The 22,238-nt window shown below is 44.2% G+C and overlaps 1 protein-coding gene across 2 annotated transcripts in view; it reads left to right on the plus strand.

The window, feature by feature from the left end:
- CDAN1 (codanin 1) overlaps nucleotides 1-21,760 on the plus strand; it is a 43,540-nt gene extending 21,780 nt beyond the window's left edge. For both annotated transcript variants that reach the window (XM_074955637.1, XM_074955638.1), the window contains 16 exons: nucleotides 1,680-1,823; nucleotides 2,503-2,669; nucleotides 3,342-3,423; nucleotides 4,096-4,185; nucleotides 5,542-5,596; nucleotides 6,699-6,832; nucleotides 8,065-8,168; nucleotides 10,414-10,563; nucleotides 11,382-11,445; nucleotides 12,031-12,109; nucleotides 13,287-13,444; nucleotides 15,237-15,344; nucleotides 15,726-15,789; nucleotides 17,134-17,336; nucleotides 18,885-18,992; nucleotides 19,854-21,760. In XM_074955637.1, coding sequence (XP_074811738.1) covers nucleotides 1,680-1,823; nucleotides 2,503-2,669; nucleotides 3,342-3,423; nucleotides 4,096-4,185; nucleotides 5,542-5,596; nucleotides 6,699-6,832; nucleotides 8,065-8,168; nucleotides 10,414-10,563; nucleotides 11,382-11,445; nucleotides 12,031-12,109; nucleotides 13,287-13,444; nucleotides 15,237-15,344; nucleotides 15,726-15,789; nucleotides 17,134-17,336; nucleotides 18,885-18,992; nucleotides 19,854-19,979 — 1,836 coding nt within the window. In that variant the 3' untranslated portion in view covers nucleotides 19,980-21,760. The remainder of the gene's footprint in view (nucleotides 1-1,679; nucleotides 1,824-2,502; nucleotides 2,670-3,341; nucleotides 3,424-4,095; nucleotides 4,186-5,541; nucleotides 5,597-6,698; nucleotides 6,833-8,064; nucleotides 8,169-10,413; nucleotides 10,564-11,381; nucleotides 11,446-12,030; nucleotides 12,110-13,286; nucleotides 13,445-15,236; nucleotides 15,345-15,725; nucleotides 15,790-17,133; nucleotides 17,337-18,884; nucleotides 18,993-19,853) is intronic.
- The last annotated feature ends 478 nt before the right edge of the window (nucleotides 21,761-22,238 follow it).

Raw genomic sequence — 22,238 nt, forward strand, 5'->3', positions numbered from 1 at the left:
AGTTGCGATTGTGATCCTCTTTTAAAAAAAAAAAAAAAAATCTAAAATATTGTTACATCAGTATGTTTGGAAGATAAAAAATTATCCAATAAGGTTCCAGTAGCCACTTTAACTTTGCCCCTGTGCTCAGTTTACATGTGCTCAGTTATGGTTACAGAAGTAACTATGCAAATGGCGCCTTTTGGTGATCAGCAACTCTTAAAATGTGGTTCTACTCTGAAAAGTGTCAAGTTTTGTGTTTTAAAAGACATCTTAGCAGGTCTGTTCACTGTGTGTTGAGTCTGATGGTCTGACTGCAGTACAAATAAAGTAACTTAACATTTAAAAAAAAAAAATCATGTTAACCCTGTAGAGCTAACATACCTATGTTTGTAAGGCTAACCGTGCAATCCCATTGTTCTAAAATTTTGCCTAGTTATACTTATGCAATTCCACTAAAATCCTGAGGGTTGCACAGATGTAACAGAAGGCAGAATGTGGCCATCAGGATCTTTGATCATGTTGCACAAGCCACAGATAATTTGTTAGTCTCTAAGGTGCCACAAGTACTCCTTTTCTTTTTGCTAATACAGACTAAGACGGCTGCTACTCTGAAACAGATAATTTAGTTTAGCTGAGATCCCAGCGTGTGTTTGTGGTGCTGGCAGCTTCTAAGATGAGCAAACAGTCTGGAGTCACTGAGACAGAACACATGTAGGACCCAAGGCTGCCATCTTCACCAAGTCACTTTTCAGAATGAAACTGCTCTCTCAATTCTCAGGGATATGCAGCTGCTACTCGGCTGATGTTGGCTACGTGCTGATTGCTCTTGCTTCATTGCCAGAGATGGAGGAGTACAGGAATATCAAGTTAAGATTAGTAATATGGAAGTATGACTGTTTGAGCAGCTTCTTGTTTTCTTTTTTTAAGAAAAAGATCTTGGATTCATTTGTTGCTTATGTCAATAGTGGGACTGTCCCCTCAGTAGCCAGTGCAACAGTGAAGACAGGAGCTGTGTACAGCCATTTATGTATGTATTTTAAATGTGCCCATCACAACAATATCTAGTTACATTTATACTGATTAAATGTACTCCACTTGTCCCTCTGGAGGAGGAGCCAGGTCTCTACTTGCACTCATTTCTAAGCTGCTTTTGTAGGTCTAGGTGGCATGCCCCAGGAGCATGTTTCTGGGGCTGTATTGCAATGTGATTAAGGGAATGCTTGCTGGAAGAGGTGAGACTTTGAAGACTGGAAGAGGTGGGCTTAGGATCATCTCTTGTAGCAGCGAGCTTCACAGTTGAGGGTCCTCTGCTGAAAACGCTCTTAAACTGAAACCTGGACTCTGTCAGTGGAAGCATTTTTGTGGAACCCAGCTGCTATGGAGAAAAGTAGAGACATGAGGTCACATACCTCAGCCTCTGTCCATGCAGGGCTTTGAAGAGAAGGGCCTGGTCCTGTAAACATCTCCCTTAGAACTCTTACCAGTGCACTTGATTGCTGAACTCCACTTTTGAAGGATACTTGAATATTGCAGAGTGCCCTTCGCTGTGTTATAGGGGAAAGAGTTTTTCGGAGAGTGGTGGGGAGGATGAAGCTGTGAGGCATTTCCCATGCAGGAAGAGAAGAGTTCTGGTAGGTTACTGCTTCCCAGTTTGGCATGGTGTTGTCCCTGACCAGTTTTCCTTCTCTCCATTTCAGGATGAAAAAAAGCATTTCACTGCAGCCCTGATGACTCTCAGACTCCTTGCGAAGTTTCTAGGATTTCTTGTTTTCCTGCCATACCAAACAGTGGAACCACCAAGCAGAGACTTGCAGGAGTCTGCAGTGGCATTAAGGAACCAAGTAAGTAACCTGCTAGAGAACCAGCCTGTGCTTTTGCTTGGCAAGTAAGTTTCCTTTGCCCCAGATGAGGCAGGTATTTCTCTGCTGCATCTGGCAGCACCATTTCATGAGGTGGAACAGACTCAAATGACATTCCATACTGTGCTGTGCCCTGTCGGGTGAAGAAAAGCATATGAGAGAGGGAAGAGGGAGGTGTTAGTAAGTGGTGCATTGCTGAACTTCTTGATGATGTATCGAAGACCTGAATACACAGGAAATGCTTCCTTTGCATTGTGTAAGGTTCTACTGCTAGAAACGCTTTTAGGAGTGTCTCAGGTCTCCGCTAAATACTCCTACTAATATGTCAAACCAGATGCAGATTGGCTTTTATTGTCTGTAAGAATTGAACCCAGATTTCCTGATACTGTGTCAGAGTTCTAGCCAGAAGACCATCTTCTCAAAGCTACAGTGGGATCTCCATTTAACTATTACTAGCAGGATATTTAATTTATATATATCTCCAGTGACTGGAAGTTACAGAGATATAAACACTAGCCATTTTGTTACCGCTTAGTTGTACAAAGAGTTAAATCATGGAAAGAAAAACCATAAGGTAGATGTGGATTTTTCTTTTTAAAGTAAGTGTGAAAAGTTAGCTTCAAACTAATTTAAGTTGACTTAATGTGTATTGCCCATCAAGACTCTGCCTGTACTGGATATATGGAAGCTCCTGAGACGATCTATCTTGAACCGACGTACTATTCTTACCGTTCCTTGGGTTGTAGAGTTCCTCTCCCTTGTGGACCATTTTGCTCCATTCCTTGACTACTACGGGAGGGTATTTTCCCTCCTGCTGCAGCTGTACAGGTGAGAGACTGAGCAAGGATGCCTGCACCTGCTTGAGAACATTTCTTTGCAATGATAATCACATCCCACTCTTCTTCCAAAATGGTGGCTGTGAGGCTGCATGCTAGCCCTCAGGTGGGACCATTATAAAAAATCACTTCTGTCCCTGTTACAGCTGTAAATCGCTTGTATTTCTCTTGATTTTATACTGTATTAAGAGGAGTCCATCCCAAGCTCTGGGAACCTTTGACACTTGATTAAAATATAGCGTTTGACCAAATATATACAGCTTCCCATGTGTCTTCAAGCAGTGTGCAGCTGCAAAATATAAACTTAATTCCCTCTGCAAAGTTCCCCACTGCCCAAATATTCTCAATTCTTCTCCCCTCCATAAAAGAGTGCAAAGAGATGGGATTTGTAGCATGTCCTAAGTTCACCAAACTGTGGCTGCTGGAGACCAAATGTACAATGCACTTTATACAACCCCACCCCCTCCACCACCACCGCGCACGCTCATGCACAGGCTAAGACACCTTCTCTGCTCAAAAGAGGTTGAGATTTAAGGTAGACAAAGCAGGGAACAGGTCAAGGAAATGGAGAGCATGGAGACAAGTTATAGTATAGCGAGAATATTTTTTTAATTAATGCAGCTGAAGTTTAATGGTCTCTTCTACTGCCCTTTCTCCATGGCAGGTGCCTGGTCCTTTCTGAAGATAAGGAGATGAGTTTCCTGAACAAGCTACTGATACTTGCAGTGCTGGGCTGGCTTTTTCAGGTACAGTAGTTGGAAAAGTAAATGGCTGGAGGAAAATGTGCTAGAAGTTAATTGAAAACAAATGAAAATGAGATAAAGTGAGATAAAATAAATGAGATCCTTTCTGTAGCAAGTTTAACACTCCTGTATAATTCCCTACTTTGTTTCTATAGATCTCATCTTCATTAAACTATATAGCACTTTTCCTCAGAAGCAAAGGGCTTTGTCTGTTACGAGTGGACACATTAGTTCCCACTGAAATTGGAAATTGTCTTGCACTGCAAAGGTAGTGTGCTGAATGCTGTGGGGAGGTGGCAGTGCTTTGCATTAATCAACAGAGAACTTGTCTAGCTTATTAAGAAATGGCATTGATGAGACTCCAAAGGTAGTCCTGTTCTGTCCTCAGCTGGGAGAATGGTGCCTGTTTTAATGGGAGTGAGAGAACCCCGAAGCTTGGTGAGCGATATGAAAGATCCCCGGTGGGAGGTTGGGATATGTGAAATGGAGGGTAATAAACTCTTGATTTATAGAAAGAAGCTATCTGTGGCATGGTGGGTCTGCCAGAGTATGGAAGACTTAATGGCAGGATATATATTTTTAGAACATTGAAAGACTGTCCCACCCTTGTAGCTGGGACTGTATTTCACTCACTGACTGCCGGTGGATGGCAACTATTGAGGGTTTGTGTTCCAGGTCCCCTCGGTCCCAGAGGAGTTGTTCTTCACCAGTGAAGTCAGACAGGAGGGGTTGATGAGGGACACTATGACATCTGCTCAGGCTTTGGTAAGTTTGTGTAACAGTAGCTGCTTTAATATTTGCTGCTGATTGAGGCATGGGTGACCTGCAGGCCATGTGCAGCCTGTGGACTTCAACATCGTGTGTAGTGGCTTATCTTCAGTGCAAATGTGTTGAATAAAGACGCATGCAATGCTTCGACTTGTCTGACTGGTCAGATTGCATTTTATGCTGGGACCTATAGTCTCCGTGGGCTGGACTTCAATATTGAAAACACAGGCAGCTGCAATCTGCTTGTTTTATGCAAATTACCCCTCAGGGCTTTTGGTAAACTGCCAATATGACTCTAAACTGGAGAAAGCGTGGCCAGGATGAACTGAGGGGGTGCTTTGCCAAGGAGATGAGGGCACACAAGCATGTTTGTTTACAGACTCTGATCTAATGTTGATAGAATATCCACAGTGCAGAGTGAGTGTGAGAGTTACAGCCTGTCCCAGGTGCTAGGAGTGATGACAGAACAGAAACTGGAAACAGGTGACTCAGATCTTTTTTAAAGAAGTCTGCTGTATTGGGATTCTCTACAATCCACCTGGCCTGGCAAAGGGTAATTAGCACTTGAACAAAAACCACTTCAGAAAAAATAATTCAAGCCAACAAATAAAGTAGTTTTCAGATCCCATCTCTCTTGCTGTCTGTGGGAGCCTCCAGCCTGTCTCACCACTATATGAGAGTATCTTGTTACAGTGCAGTATGTGTCAGTTGGACCTCCAATGGCAGAAGGGAGATGCAGAACTCCATTGCAGCCTTTCCTAAATATGTACAATATATACTGTCTGCAATGATGGGATGCTAGGCCCTCTCTTGATCCCCATCCTGCTTGGCTATGCAAGGTGGTAATATGGCGGCGGGGGTGTGTGTGGTCTTGTAACTCCATGGGTCAGAGTCTAAAGTCAAGTGGACTGATTCTGTGTGTCTGGATGGAATCAGTGGTGGAGCTTTAATTTTTAATAGTTGTGTGTTCTTTACCCTCCTCCTAGTTTGGGCTCCTCCCCCAGTCAGCAGCAGTCAGGGCAGCAGGCCTCCACTGGGATCCCTAATCCCTTTTTACAACCATCCACTCTCAGTGGGGTTTTGACAGTGACCAGGACTAAAGCTCAAGCAATGGCAGATCTTTCTGAAATGCAGCACTGTTCACTGCATATTGAGGGCAGGAATGAACTCTGTGTGTGTTCAGAGTTCATGTCTCCCTTCAGATGCACTTGATCTGAGTTATATTAGCTCCATTTTTTGAGGGTAAGGTGCCCTGAGACATCTGCGTGATACGTAAGGGATTTCTAATCCTCTAAAGATGATACCCTTTTGCAGTTGTTCTGTCCTTCAACTTCCTTTTCTTCCTTTTACCAGGATTCTGTGCCTTTGGTGGATCAGCAGTTACTTTATACCTGCTGTCCCTTCCTTGGTGAGTATTGTATTGATGTTAGTGCCAGCATTCTTTGGTCCCATGAGTCAGGTCATCTTTCTTACCCCTCCCCACAACCTTAAATCTCATAACTCTGACCTTGATGAAAAGACCAAGTCATGGATTCTCCAACAACAATTGATAGACGTACCTCTCAGGGGACAGGGAGGCTGCAGATTGACTGTTCTGACTGTGTAGAGTTAGTGATTCACAGGAGAGGGGGAACCTGGCGCTCCATGTAAAGTCAGACTTGAATGGGGGAGTGCCAGGCTTCCTCATGCTGTGTTTAAATGGGAAGGGTTTGGATTGTGACAGTACCCTGGTCTCTAGGCTGACACTTACTGAAGGTAGAGGGGAGGGATCTCTTTGTACCTTGACATCATATACTGTCAAGCTTGTGTTGTCAGGATTGCTAGTGACAGTGTTCCTCAGTCTTTGTTTCCTTGAGAGACTGCCTCTTGGTGGCTGTGCACTCATACAACAGAGGCACCCACCTGACCATTGGCTTTGAAGATGAAAAGGGGGAGGCTTTATCTCCTGGGGCTGCAGGGAAGGCTGTACAGTCAGTGCAATGATTCTTACATGGGAAATGCACATCACAATTTGAAGGGTTGAAATCCCCTGTACTGAGCTCACCTCCGGCATTCTCTCGGTAACCACACTGGAGTACTGAGGGTCCTTGATTCTCCCACAACCCTGGTGGCCCTTGCAGAGCTGCCGCAGTCTGAGGAGGACTGGGCGGGATTGTCGTGAAAACCTTGTCCAAGTCACTACTCCCTAATCCTTCTGAAGGGTTGCTGTTGAGTATTGGGAAGCAGTGTGCAGCCTTCCTGTTTCCTGCTAGGAGTGCAGCTTCTGGGGGTGCCTTGCCACCCTGCAAGGGTAGGGGCTTGCAGCCCGCTTTCCTCACCATCCTGGGTGTGTGGGGTGTTGGGATTGTGCTGGCCTCTCCTCAGATCCCAAACTTACTCTCTGCTTTCACAAAAGCTAAGGTATTGCAGAACCTGGTTCAGTGAATTTCTCTTGGCACATCTGGCTCTGTTACCCACTGTCAGGACTGTATATGTGGGGACTGCTCTTCACACCTGTTTTTTCTTTACAGGTGAGCTACGGAAGCTGCTGGCTTCCTTTGTGGCTGGCAGTGGAGCAAAGAATGGTGGCTTTATAAGGAAAATAACCCCAACTGCTGCAGAGTCCTTGGCACCTAAACCTTCTATCACACAGCAGAAATTGCAGGTAGAGAGAACCAGAGAGGAGCTGTGTACTGGCTCCTTGCACAAGTTAGGGATCCATTCTGTTTCCACATAATGAAATAGCTCTGAGCATGGTGAAGTGGCTTTTCACAGCAGATATGCAAAGGGAAGGAGTGTTCACAAGAGGGCAGGCTGCACAGTGTTAGCCTAAAACTATATGGGGGGGGCGGGGGGGGACAACACAAGCATAGGCAGCAAGGAATCTCTTGCTTAACAGTTATAAGAGGAAGGGTGACTGATCCTACTATCTGCTTGTTAAATCTTCCAGCACTGATACTGGGTGGGCTCTAAATTCTAGAGAACCTGAATACACAAGCCTTTCCTGTCACACGCACAGCTGATGCTTTTATACCCAGTCTTTCTTCCTGTCTCTTCTTTTTGGTGCGTACCCCTGACTTTCTTTTTACACTGCTCTGATTCCTCTATAACCATGGTAGGACATATGAGGGTTCTGTGTGTGGTGCAGTGTTGTCCCCCTATAATTAAAGGGAATAAAGCAATACTCCCTGGGAATGGCTCATTGTCATACAGTGCTCCCAGTTGCAGCCTGCTGTGAAAAGGTGCTGCTCTCAGAATGGACAGAGCTATCCATGTTTTTCCTTCCTCTTTTTTACCACTTTATCAGTCAATTGTTTTGCAGTTTCCTCACAAGTCAAAAGGAAGAAGCTTTGGGCTAAAAGGTGAGAGGAAGATTGGACATAAGCATTTTACAAGGTGTTCCGGGGTTGTGGTCATAAAATGCTCTAGTATAGACAAGTTCTGTGCCTTTCATCTGGCTGATGAATCTTGCCCATGTGCTCAGGGTTTAGCTGATCGCCATATTTGGGGTCGGGAAGGAATTTTCCTCCAGGGCAGATTGGAAGAAGCCCTGGAGGTTTTTCGCCTTCCTCTGTAGCATGGGGCACGGGTCACTTGCTGGAGGATTCTCTGCTCCTTGAAGTCTTTAAACTACGATTTGAGGACTTCAGTAGCACAGATATAGGTGTGAGGTTTTTGCAGGAGTGGTCGGTGAAATTCTGTGGCCTGCGTTGTGCAGGAGGTCAGACTAGATGATCATAATGGTCCCTTCTGACCTAAATATTTATGAATCTTGACTGTGTACAGTACACAACAGAGCCAATGTGCCCTGGGACTGTTTGTTCCTGTAGTGCAGAGGGGAGGATTGATGTGGAGTGCCCTGGTCTGTTTGTAGCTCTTGTTCTTCCTCTTGAGCAGGTGGAGCTGGAGCAGGCCTTCTTCCACAACCAGCCTCCATCCCTGCGGAGGACCGTGGAATTTGTGGCAGAGAGGGTGGGATCCAACTGTGTTAAGCACATCAAGTAAGTGCTGGGTTGGGCATCTCTGAAAATCCCTGCTTGCCTGTTGGGTTTCAATCTGAGGCCAAACATTTGGGTGTCCTGTTGCAGAGGGAGTTGCTGCATTGGCCTCACTGCTGACAGTGGGCAATCTGAACCTGACTGGTACTAAAAAGTTGGGCTCATTTTGGACTAGTGTGGTGGGGACCACTCTGCATTTCCTCCATTTCATCTGGTGAAAATGTCACCCTCTATTTAAGATGGAAGGGGATTTGTATAACAGAAGGGCCCACCTAGTAGACATCTGTGCAGATGCTGTCTGCTCACTTCCCTTGCCCCCCAGCCTCAACCCTCTGCCAACGACAGAAACACTGCCCCCCCCCCACACGCACACACAGGTTGGCTCTTACAGGTATTGTAAAACAAGTGGCAAGTCACTTAATCTTTGCCTCAATACCCTATCTGTGAAAACGAGGATGATGTTAACAATGGTAATACTTCCCTCCCTGATTGAGTGTTGGGGGTCTAACTCATAGTAAAGTCCTATGAGAGATCCTCAGGTGGATGGCACTATAAATGGGCAGTGTTATTTTTTTAAATCACAGCTTAGTATTTCAGCTGGTTCAAAGGTTAGTTGCCACCCCCCCCTTTGAGGGGAAGGTGGGGGGAATCTCTCCCTTGATGTTGGAAGTGCTTTTCCTTGTCTTGGATTCCTTGACGACGCTGAGACTGGAATGAACTCCACTTGGGCACCCTCTGGCCCATGCAGAATAAGACACCCTGTCCCCTCCCAGCAGCACCCAGCTTCTACCTTTAAAAGACTGATCTCATTTAGAAATATTTTTGAAAAACATTTTGAAAAAATGTTTATCAGGTAAAATGCTTTGAGCCCCATTGACACCCTCCTTCTCTGAGACAGTGATCTCTCTGATTGGGGCTCACCAGTTTTCTGATTAATTCTTGGATGCGAAATCATCCCCTCCCCTCCCTCCCCCCCCCCCCCCCCCCGCCAGCCAGCCAGCCAGCGATCCAATGGCAGACATTGGAGTGCAAGGGAGTGTTTCCTTTTTCTAATGAGCCCTCTGAGGGATTCTTCTCATTCTGTATGGTTTTTTGGATTTTTCTAAATTGTTTGTTAAATTGTGTGTGTGTGAGAGAGAGAGAGAACCTGAGTGCTAGTTGGAGGCACTTGACCGACAGTCTCAGGGATTGAAGGCCTCTGTTCACAGAAGAAGTACAGTGCAGATAGAGCAAGCTTTTGTGATATTGCACAGCTAGCATGTATTACTCTGGTCAGATGGGCATCCACTTTTAGGGGTGAGGAAGGGAGTTTGATTCCTTGTCTTGTCCCATTTACCCTTGGCCTCTCTACTGAGGGGCCAAACAATGGTGGCTTTATGATATAAGGCATCTGTTCAGTAAGACTCGGTCAGAGATTACCAGTCCATAGATCATGTAAGCAGACACTTTCCCTTGCTGACTGTAATGCTTTGTCTACATTTGGGTGATTGCTCTAAAATGTCCCTGTGTTACTACTCTCTGCTGAGATCAGTACTGCCAGTTCCTGGTGGAAACTAGTGTGAGTGCTAGTCTAGGTAGGGTGCTGGTGACTGGCTGCCTGAAGTCCTGTCTGCACTAGCGCTCCCAAAAGAGCTTAGTGACCTAGGGTGTTTCTGTGAGCATCTTCAGGGGAAAGCTGTGTATCCCTTGTAACTTTGGATTATGTCTGTTTAGCGTGAACATGGAAACATAGAAATTGCCATGTTGGATCAGGCCTGTGGTCTTTCTGGCCTAGTGTTGTATCTCTGATAGTGGCTAGCACCAGATGCTTCAGAGGAAGATTTAAGACACGTCACAATAGGCAGATGTGGGATAATCTGCCCCTCATGTTGGGTCTCATCCTAAACCCTAATAGTTAGAGATTGGTTTAGGCCTTGAGGCACAAGGTTTAATTTGTCTTCCAAAATTTGTTAGCAATCACTGGTAACTCTGCATATTCCTGTTAGCTATAGAAACCTACATTCCCTTTTTGAATCTCACTGTTTTTGGCCTCAACAACATCCTGTGGCAATGAATTCCAATGGGCTTGGGATGATAAGCTCTTATTGTGGAGGGGGGAGTTAGATTAATAACATGTGATGGAGTTTTTAATCTCAGTGTTTTGTTTCATTTGTGGTCTAAAGGAAAATGGTGCCCCTCTTGAAGCAGGATATAAGGGCTATATACTGATTTCCTGGCTTGTTCTCTCTGTTCCATTGGCTTGTAACAGGGCAACGCTGGTAGCAGAGCTGGTCAAAAGGGCAGAGGTCATGCTGCAGGATAAGGTAAAGGAAGAGGATGCTAATCATAGCAAACTGCTGGATGAGGTGTGTGCTCAGCTGTACGACGAAGGGGCGCAGGCTCTCCACAAAGGCAGAGAGTAAGCAGGAGAAGCTACTTAAATTAGTCATTTCTCTTCCTTTTCATTGCAGATTCCTTAATGATGTGTAGACTCTGAGATTACACAAATATTTTTAAAACCCCCAACCTTTGCTTCAGACGCGCTGGTGTGTTTAGCTGCATCCCTGTAATCTGAGCTCAGTTTCCCTTCGAATGCCTTCTATTCCTGGGAAGGAATTGAGGAGGATACAGTACTGTGTACTCTAGCTGCCTCCAGCTCCAAACTGACTTAAGCTCCAGTCATTGTATTTTCCCCTCTTTTGGAGAGGAAGGAAGGAAGGAATCCTGGGTGTTACGGCTCAACTGCCTATAGCAGGAACCTGTTAAAACTTTGCTTACCTGGTTCTGTCCTGCCTGGTTGTGGGACCAACTAGGATGTTCAAGTGGTGAAATGTAACAAAGCAGGTGGAAGTCCCTGGAGGGACATCTCTGACTGTCACCCTAGAGCAGCGGCTCCTGAACTGTGGGTCAGGACCTCAGAATGGGTCACAACCCCATTTTAATGGGGTTGCTAGGGCTGGCTTAGACTTGCTGGGCCTAGTGCCAAAGCCCAAGGGCTTCGGCCCTGGGTGGAGAAACTCAGGTTACAGGCCCCCTGCCTGAGACTGAAGCCCTTGGGCTTCAGCTTTGGCCACCCAACCCAGGGCAGCGGGGCTCAGGCTTCGGTCCCTCCTCCTGGGGTCATGTAATAATTTTTGTTGTCAGAAGGAGGTCTCCGTGCAATGAAGTTTGAGAACCCCTGCACTAGAGCTTTGGCTGACACAACAGTATATTTTCTTTGCCATTTTTTCTTTGCAGATTTTGCAGGTTGAAAGGGCCTGAGGCTGTGAGAGTGCTGCTGTCAGAAGAGACATCAGCAGCAGTATGTACCATGTCTATTAAAGGCCTTGCCTTTCAGTCCTGCTCGGTATTCCTGTATCGCCATTGCTGTCACTTTTAAACCCCTCCGTGATAGGAGGGTCGAATTTACTGACACATGGATATAAAATCACCCTGAGTCTCATGCTTGCCCAGGTTAACTGGGCATTTCAGTCAAAATAATCCAGCAGCAAAATAGTTAACTGTTATTTACATTACCATGTGACTTCACAGTTAACTCCCATTACAATTAATGTAATTTGTTAATCATACTTAATTTATGTTACATTAATTATACATTAATGTAATACATCTTTCTTAGCACCAAATACTGCCTGAGTCAATGGGCTTCATGTAGAGAATGTGTGTAAAAGGACCATTTTGATCATTTGAGAACCCAGTTTCCATGACAGTGGCCTTGTCCCATTTGAGTTTATCAGGAGCCGCACATATTGACTCTGAACACAATGTATGTTGAAATGAAGACTCTTCCCTAGAGAATTTTTCCTTTGTCTCTCCTTGCCCAGTAGGGCAGGGTTGTCCTGTGAATGGCAATAACTGTAACACTGCTGCTTTATCCATTTCAAAGGTTTTGAGCAGTGCAGAGGACATTGCGGTGGGACTGGCTACTGAGAAGGCCTGCAGCTGGCTGGCAACCAACATCACAGGTAGGCCTCAGCTCTCTGCACTGTTGCTGCTCCTGACTTGAAGGCAGGGACTTTTGTAAGATGAGAGGGGTCTTTCCAGTGTAATGAAGTACATGCTCTCCCTGGTTTTCTTGTAGTCAAAGGTTTGTCCTGCCCATCCATACTTGTTTAGAAGCAGGGGAAGAGGTTGGTTTCCTCACCCATCTGGTTTCCAACCCTAAGTGCATGTTACAAGGTTTTGAGTTCTCAAACTTTGGCCTTTAGGTCACTTCAGGATCTGAGGTCAGGAGTCTGTTTGGGGGGTGCTGGGTTCTACAATATGGGAGGCTTCCCCTTAATCTGTCACTTGGGCTAAAGTCTTGTCTGCACTAGACATTTACAGCGCTAAGATCTGCTTGGTCCCTTCAGCGTGCTTGTAAAATACCTTGTGTCCACACCAATTACTACTACTTAGGGCTTGCCTGCAGAACAGGTACCACTCGCATTGGAATTGCTTTCAGCAGAACGCCAGTTTAATGAGAACCATTTCAGACTGCACTGATTTACTGCTAGCATTGATGGTAGTGAAATGATTCATATAGTTCTCCAGCTTCTGTCCCATAGTGCATTGGTAGCATTTCAGAATCTCTCAGAAGTCATTGCTTCTGAGAGTTGTGCCAAGAACTATGGGATAGGTACCCCGTAGGCATTGCAGCGAAAATGGTTTAGAACAGCACTAGCGTGGATGTTGGGCTTAGAACATAAACTGATGTGATGGCTAGTGCGGGCATTCTAAAGCACTGATGTGTAAATTGGCACAACACACCAGTTCAGCTTTCTAGTGTAACACTACCTAATAGTGATGCTAGTTTATCTCCTGCTTAATTGATGTTCACAGGACACACTGAGATCCTCTAATAGGCTCAAGAGATGGGCTAGATATTACCGTTAACCTACACTTCTGAGAAGAGCTGTGGGTACAGCATTGGCTCTGCCCATGCCCAGGGTGGGAGGGGAGCCTGTGATTACGAGAAGGAATAGGAGCGCAGAGGCTGGGATGTTGGAAACCTAACACATTCCTCATGCTGGTCCTGAGACACCACTTAATGGAGAAGGATTTGAGGGAGCACCCCATAATGTGGTTTCTCGAAACCCTGTTCTCCATATCCCTTGTGAGAAAAATATGAATGTAATAAGCCCTGTTGTTTGTTCCTTACAGCACTGATCAAAAGAGAAGTGAGAACTACCTTTAATCGAATGTTGAGAGTCCAGGGGCCTTCCTTGCCCAGTGAAGATGCACAGGGGGAGAGGAAAGGTTGTCCCGCCGACTGCCAGCACCATGCTCCGTTCCCCTCTCAGATCATCAATGAGATCAAAGTACAGAACTTCCACTGTCTCCTTGGTTACATTGATATTTTTTTTTTACTTTCCTCCCCTGGGTACAGTTAAGCTGTCACAGTTCAAAGGAACAAGCTCTGAGCCTGGATGGGGTGGGAGTGGAGGGGAGTGCGCCTATGTTGCTTCTCACTCCCTTCCAGGAGCTGCTTAGAGATCAGCATTCTGGTCCCCAGGGACCCTGTCAAATACAGTGTTCATGGTGACATGGCCGTGGGGGGAGAGGGAGATGTCCATCTGACTTCACTTACCTCAGTCCAGAGTCCCTGTTTTGGGGATGTAAGAGCCATCCTGCCCTAGTGAGAGTTCTGTGCAGCTCTTTTCTGAAGAATGACTATGTCAAAATGGTTCCTCCTTACACTGCAGATCTGCTCCCAGTGTGTGTGGTTTTTTTTTTTTCAGTGAGCTCTGCTGACTTCAGGGACTAAAATAAGTATTTCCTGGTCTTTATCCTTATCAGCCCTGCAGAGCTAGCTGGATTCTATTCCTCCTTATGCACCAACAGAATTGTTTGCTGAGTTCCAGTCAGCTACATCAGTGCAAATCCATAGAAAGGGGTTTGCCTGCCTGCCTTCTCCTCTGCGCTCAACTGGATTTAGGGGGAATTGAAGTTACAGAGAAAGAAGGGAGTGGTGGGTGGCTTGATTTTTCCAGATTGCCTTCCTACCTCTCCTGTCCCAGGCTTAAATGGATGCTGTTTTCTTAGAACTCATAATTAAAAAAAACCCAAACAGTTATGTCACCATCACCTGAAATTAAGTGAAAGAATATTAATAATCTCATCTGCTTTTCACTATTTATTCTGCTTGTTTTTCTGAGTTAATTTCTGTTTACATGCGTAGTGAAAGTAGAGTAGCAATAGTCAAATTCCTATCAGTTTCACATGTTCTAGGCCACTGCCTCCAATGTTTTGGCTGCAGCAGAATGTGTTTTGTTAAAAGTAACAAGCGTTTCCACTGGAATTGCAACAAAAAATCATGGAAAGTTATATGAAGATCTTACTTTTTTTTTTTTTATTTTGCTTTTTGCAAAGCTTAAATTTGGAGTCACTATATCTGACATAATCCTTTTGATGTTCTAAAACGTAGTTGTTTCCATGTCTTCTAATTGAAGTTCTGCCCTTTAGTTGTCATTCAAGGATACTAGTGCTGGTCGGTAAGTCACTGGTGATGCTAGGTGTTAACCACACACGGCATCAGGAAAAGTATGATCCAAGGAACCAGACAGTTAATGCTACACATTTGTTTTGAGTGTGATATATAACACTCCTGTAATAATGGTGTTGAGCCTCCTAGAGAAGCAGAAGATGACGTCATGGTTGAGACACAAGATGGAGGCAGGGGTCAGAAGACCTGGGTTCTGTTACCAGCTGTACCACTGACTCTCTGTGACTTTTGGCAAATCACTTAGACCAAAACTTTGAAATTTGGGTGGCTAAATAAGTGATGTGATTTGCAAGGGTGGTGAGAGGCTGTTTCCCTTATTGACATCAGTGAGAGCTACAGGCAAAAGTGAGGGCACTTATTACATGCCTAAATATAGATTTGGGTGCCTGAAGCTAGGCACCCAAGTTTGAAAAAATTGGTGGCAATATTTCTGCTTCCATTTCCTAGTTTGTAAAGTGGGGATAATACTAGCCTCCTTCGTGGGCTGTGTATGGGTTGTTTTGGGTTTTTTTTGTGACAGTTAAGGAATGGTTGTAAATTGCTTAATCTTCAGTCCAGTGATCTCTCTAGAAATGCAAAGGATGAGCTGTTGTTGCCTTTTCGTCTAGGACGTGCTCTGTATTGCTGTGGGACCCAGGGATGAAGATGAAGGAATTCCCTATGTCCAGGTGGAGTGTTTGCTGAAAAGACTGAGCCAAACGCTTCAGTGCAGAAAGGTAGAAATAAAGAAGTATGCAGTGCTTTCTGAGCCATCTGTGTACATGCTAGTGTAATGAACCTGTCTCAACTCATGCTAGGGGGGCACCTTTCATCTGAGCTCAGACTTGGCAAATATAAGTTTCATTCTCTGACCCTAGATATTTGCATGTCATGTGTGGGTATGTGAAGATTGATTATTTTCATGGAGAATTTCCTGCATCTTTCCAACCATGCCTTCTTTAATGACCCTGAGTCAGCAACTCTGTGGCTCCTGCTGTTGCTGCTTGTGCCTTTCCTAATTATTTTTAATGCAAAGCTCCTGTCTGATCAGTCTGAACCAGAGGCTGCAGGTTCTGGGATGATTCCCTGATGGTGACATGCCAATTTTATGTTTTCAGTTCATGTGTCCCACCTCTGAGCAGCAGCTGGCTAGGTGCACTGTAGAGTTGGCATCTCTCCTAGGTAAGCCAGTTGTGACGACGTCTGTGCACTGTTAATGCTGACTGCTTTCCTTTCACCTCTGAGTGCCCTCTCTTGTAACGAAAGTGCCACTGGATCTGCAAAGACGTTGCATTGCAAAACCCACAGGATGACTGGGAGATTGCTTTCTTAAAACCCCTCACAAACATCATTCTTTTGAGCTGACCCTCCTTCAACTACATATTTACCTCATTCACCCTTTTTTCCCCTCCCAGTCCTTGGCCCCCTCATTCAGACACGCAGTGAGCTCTGAGATCCCTGTCTCTGGATTATTGGAATTGAACATTTTCCTAAATGTAATATTTGATTCCAGTTTTCATGCCTCTCTTGTGAGAGAAAGTCAGTAGCTCATTTCATGTGGATCAGTGACCCCTCTGTGCAGGTTCAGCCAGTGCATTACTGCCTGGATCTCTTGGCAGCAGCCAACTACAGTGTGTGATTTCCCCTCGTGCTAAATGTGTCAGATTATGGCTTCTGATACCTGATGTGCATCTACACCTCACACACTTTTAGCTAATCATGTGGGTGCAGAGCTTTCCCCCTGGCCAGTCTCCATATCTCTGCTGTCTAGAGCCTTCAGAGGGAGTAGGGCTCCCCTTGAAATGTTCCCCTTTTAGAGAGCGGTTTCCTGTACCTTGGAAGGATGAAAGGTGCTGAACTCCTCTTTTTTTTTGGGGGGGGCGGGCCTGGAAATGCAGTTCTGTCTTTCCATGAGATGACAAGAAACTACAGGGAAGGTCTGAGTTTTTTAGGATTCATTGTTTAGCTGTATTTAGAAGTACTGTAATAAGAATAATTAAAAATGAATGTTGTCCTTAGAGAAAACAGTTCATCCACTATAAAGTGAGAGTACAGCCGCCCCACGTAAATCTGGGATCTACTAATCTACCAGTAAAATTATTAATGCAAAGTGTACATTTTTTTTATTTAAATGTTCTATTCAGTTAAAGTAACCACTGCCCTTTGTAGGAGTGACAACTACATCCCATTCTGTTAGACTAAAAACTAGTAGCTAGTTTTATTGCTTTCTTCTCCCAGCTTTGTGGGCAATAGGCCAGTAGAGTCAACTTCAGAACAGACTTCTATTTCTTGTCTGTGGTGTTTTCTGTCTTGGGTGCTGAACCCAGAATTTTGCATGTTCCAAGATTCTGACCCTCCTCAGTTGAAACTGTGGCTCTGCACTGCCTCTTTGTGAATGTTTTCACCTTGGTGTTTGTATTGGTGCTAACGAAGCCTGTCAGCTCGCTAACAATGTGCTGCACGTACCAAGAAGACTGTAAATGTAATAGTAATAAACTGTATTGGTCCATCCCCTCCATCCCATAGTTTCAGATAGTGTTCCTATCCAGGGCCTTAAGCCTCAGATCCAGAAGAAACCTGAAAGACAGCGAGGGAAGAAGAATGCTGTCTATGGCCTTCTGAAATCGCTGCTGTCAGTTTGGAAGGAAGACTTTTGGACACCTGTTCCCGTTCAGCTGATGTTCAGCAGGAAGAATGTCGGTTACATCGCAGAAGTCAAGCAACGTGAGGTGGGACTTCCTTAGCTCTCCAGAACCATCTGCCCAATCCTGCTTGCTGTACTCACACTGGAGTTCTGTTGATTATCATTTGAGTAAGGCCAGCAAGATTTGGCTCTCTGTTCAGCTGCCAATGAGTTTCTTCAGGGACAGCAGAAAAGTAAGAGCAGTGTATAGTTTTGTCAAGAAGGCAGACTGTGATATTTATGTTTGGGGAGATGCAAGTGACACTAGAATTTGTTCAGTTTAATGTCAGAACAAATGATAAAATTGATGATCAACCTGAGAGATTATAGCACTGTAAATGTAAATGGCCCCATGGTTAACTTTGGGTCTGAAGAATTTTCCTGTGTAGTTCCAGACCAGGATATCCGCTTTTGTTGAAAATTACAGGCATTCCCAACCTGTCCTTGAGCTGGGCAGGAAACACTTACTCTATTTCCAGCTGGGAATCCAGAACTGAAAATAAACGTAAGAATGGCTGTACTGGGTCAGACCAATGGTCCATCTAGCCCTGTATCCTGTCTTCAGACAGTGGCCAGAGCAAGGTGCTTCAGAGGGAGTGACCTGAACAGGGCAATTTATCAAGTGATCCATCCTCTGTCATCTAGTCCCAGCTTCTGGCAGTCTGAGGCTTAGGGACAATGGAAGCATGGGGTTGCATCCATGCCATCTTTTCTAATAGCCATAGATAGACCTATCATCCATGAACTTATGGAATCTTTTTTTAACCCAGTTATTGCCAGGGGATGTTGTGAAGGCCAGAAATAGGAGTTTCACCAGTTGACATTGTGTGAAGTACTTCCTCATATATTTGTATTAAACCTTCTCCCTGTTAATTTCTTTGGATGACCCCTGGTTCATGTGTTTTGAAGGGATAAATACTTTTTCCCCACCATTCATTATTTAATAAATCTCTATCATATCTTGCCACAGTTGTCTCTTTTCGAAGCTGAACAGTCCCAGCTGCCTTAATGTCTTCATATGGAAGCTGTTCCATATCTCTGTATTTTTTCCAGTTCTAATATATCTTTTTTGAGATGGGGCAACCAGAACTGCACTCAGTATTTGAGATGTGGGTATACCATGGATTTATATAGTTGCATTATTATATTTTCTGTCTTTTTTTTATCACTTTCCTTATGGTCCTAACATTCTTTGTGTTTTTGCACATTGAGCAGATGTTTTCATAAAATGCTTCACAATGACTCCAAGATCTTGAGTGGTAGTAGCTAATTTAGACCCCATCATTTTGTATGTATAATTTGGATTAAATTTCCAGTGTGCATTACTTTGCATTTATCAACACTGAAATGGTGTGATTGTTTTATTGTAGAATAGACTAGATGAGCTGTAAGGGAAACCAAGACTAGATGAGCTGCAAGGAAGCCCCAGAACCCAGGGCCAGAGTTTACTTCCTCTTTTCACCTTTGTTTTTTCCCCATAATACAGATTGGAGTAAATTCAAAACATAACTTGTACAGAGTTCTTACAAAGCAGTAAATAGATGCAGGCCATAGCCCATCTTGAGGAATTTGACACTCCTTGTTTCTTCTGCAGTGGGATTTGTTCCTGTTTATGCTTCATGGTCTTGTTGGTCATGGTCTGATGGGAAATGCAGAGATAGAGAACTGCTTGCATAGCCTCCAAGAACTTCTCTGGTCCTCAGTAAGTATTTTTCATTTAATATTCAGGCATGAATATGAGGATGCTGTGTCAGTTTGGCTTTTAGCTTTAATTTTTTTGTACCCCTCTGTCAAAGACCTAGGCCCAGATTCTTGTCTATGCAGAGTTTCTGCATGGTGCAATATAAAGTGTGTGTGTGTGTGTAGGGGGGTTGTCTTAGGCTGGATCTGTGCCTGCCCTGCTCCAGTATAGATTAGAAAACCTGCCACTATACCAGCTGACAGTGGTCCCCAAGAAACCATAAACTAGTTGGGGATAGCTGAAGTGCAGCACACCTGGCCAGGCTCACAGGGGGCTGGGTATGTTGGCTCTGCTCCAGCTCAAACTTCTCTATGCCAGGGGAAATTCTCAGCTGGCAAGATCCAGCTGCTTTTCAGCCTCTTTGCCATCACCATAATGCACCAGAGAATCTAACCTGCTGGCTAGATGTTTCAAATGTGGGAGCCTCAAGTTAGTCTTCTGACTAAATGTGGTCTGATTTTTTTGATGTGCTCAGCACCCATAAATCCCACTGCAGTTAATGGAAACTGCAGGTGCTCAGCACCTTTAAGAATCAGGCAATGATTTTTAGGTGCCGATATCCGGTTAGTATATAAACTAAGATGGGCACAGGGATCAAAGGGAAGGCTTGGTGTATCTTATCACTTCAGCAGCTGTGGTCTCTTTCACTGTGCTTTAACTGTTTTTACTGGTATAGTCTGTGTCATTATATTAACATCCCAACACAAAACTTTGACCCCGTTTTTGCTTATGAAATCTCAACTTTATATTATTCAAAAGAAGTTTGTATCCCTTTGCTCACACTTTTAAAAGATGGTCTCTGATTTGCATTGTTTGTTGCAGGATTTCTTGGAAGAATTGGAAACTATCTCTAGAATATTTATATCCGAATATCATGTTGCAGAACCCAGGACTAGGCCTTGTGAATTGATGAGACAACCAAGAGGTACTGTGGCAGCAGAAAGCTAGTGCAGACAATCTGAGGAGAACTCGACATGTGGAATTTGCTGCTGCTGCTGAGTCCATGCAGTAAGCATCTTGCTTGGATCACAATGCATTGAAGGGTCACTTGTGCAAAAACTGCATCAGACTTTCCCTTGAAGGAGTCACTAGGTGTGACAGGAACACACATCCCTCAAAGTGTTCGGAGGGGTTTACATCTGCAAATGGAAATGCTTCTAAGAGTTGCTCTCTAAGTTTGGAACTCTCTTTTAAGAACCTGACTGTGGTTCACAGCTGATGATCTATACTTGTAGTGGAAACACATCTTGTACTCCTGCAGCAAGAGGCTCTGAACAGAGTCTGGAATCCATTCTAGTGCACAAAACCTGCTACGTTGCTGGAGGGATTCCTGGTGGTTTCCCAAGGTGCCATCTCTTATCTTAACTTAGTGTGATTTCTTATGGACTCTTTCAGAAAATACACTGTGCTACCAGGAGAAGGAAGAAGTCAAACTATAGCCCAAGGAGATGGAGGGATATTTATTTTTCACCATGAGCTCAAGCTTGAAGGTTTGTTTTTTTTAAATTTTTTAAGACTCATTTTAAAAGTAAAATCACAAAATATTTTGGAGCATTGGATCAGATATTATTTTAAAGGACATTCATGCCTATGTTTGTCTCACTTAACAAAAGCAGCACTTCTATTTCATGGTTTTTATAGAATTGAGGGGGAGATTATCTGGTTATCTTTTTTTTTTACTAGGGAGAGCTGACCGTATTTTAAGAGGCATTGTTTTTGTACTGCGGGCATAAATGCCATGTATCTGTTACTCACCGTCTTTAAAATCCTTATTGCCTTGAGTTTGGGGTTCTTTCATAGAAAGACTTGTGCGTGATAAGCACAGACTAGAGTAACTAGACTGGAAATGTAACAGAACTCCCATGAAATAGCATCACTAGGATGTTGGAAGGAAGCAGTCCTATTCATGGCATGCTGCTGAGTGCTGTCCATCCTCATGGATCCACCTTAAAAGGGAAACTGCCAACAAAGAGGGGCTGCTAATTTTCAGTATCTTAAATACAGTGTTCCAAGGGTTTTTAATAAGATTAGTCACTCATCAGAGAGTTTGCATAGGATTTGCCTCCCTGTATAAGGAAGGATTTTTTTTTTTTCTTTTTGCCTAACAGGTCGATGGAGTGTCTTTTCCTCACTAAATACAGGTTATTCAAAAGCAAATATTGTGTTACATAAGCAAGAGAGCTAGACAGGGTGAATCCTAGGCTGTTTGTATGGCCATTTCTATTGCTAATTAGCCTCTCTCTTGCTGGTATGGGTAGGAATTCCTGGGGTAGAAAATGAAATGTCAAGGAGTTAAATTGTTTAAAAATCAGACTGCATAAATCTGGCTACTATTAAAGTCTACTGGACACAGAGAAAATGAGGGAAACCAAAGAGGACAATGTGCATGTTGCAACTATTTTGGGTAGTTTTGTCACCTACTCAGACTGTTGGGTGCTGGATTGAAGGAGACTGCAGATGCCAGGTATCTGTCTCGTCAGTGTTTTTTGTTTCCTGTCATCGTGCTCAGGTTGTTCAGTAATACCATATCATGTGAACAAAATGTGTGGACAGGAACAGCTGCCACAGTATGAACTGAAAGAACAGGTGTGCTTCTTCATGCTACACACACTTGCTCTTCAGGGCTCAGTATAAGGTGACCATTTCACTGTTGATATCTCAGTGAAGCTGTCAGATTTGCTGTAATAAAGAGATTATCAAAATGGAGGCCTGTTTTGTGTCAAACTGCAAGTATATAAAGCTAGAAGTGCACAGTCACTCATTGAGTTTTTTTTTTTAAACTGGTGCAAACTAAAGCACACAAGGATGCACATCTCTAAGAAGCATAGCTGGGGAGCTGCACTCATCCTGTAAACACTCTGCAAGACTTTTGTTGCAATAGTGAAGTTGCTGGGTCTATTTCAGACAACTCAAGTGTAACACTGACTTTGCCAACACGTTGTCCCTGCGCTGGCTGGTGAGTTGTGATGTTCATATTACTTGTAATCAGTGTTTTGTTTTTTTTATTCTGAACTTTCCCCAGTCCAAGACTGTTGGGCTGCACCTCTCTTCCTGCGAATGCTGGAGGCTCTCCTCCAGGCTCCAGGGTTTGTCTGCGTCATGGCATTAGGTTGTCTGCCACTGATGGTGGAAACAGAGTGGTGGTTCAGGCCTTCTTCCTTGCCCTTTAGCCTCTTGATTTTTAAAGTTTCTTCTGGGGCAATAACA

This window comes from Natator depressus, chromosome 6 (assembly GCF_965152275.1).
Source record: "Natator depressus isolate rNatDep1 chromosome 6, rNatDep2.hap1, whole genome shotgun sequence".
In the NCBI taxonomy this organism is placed as follows: Eukaryota; Metazoa; Chordata; order Testudines; family Cheloniidae; genus Natator; species Natator depressus.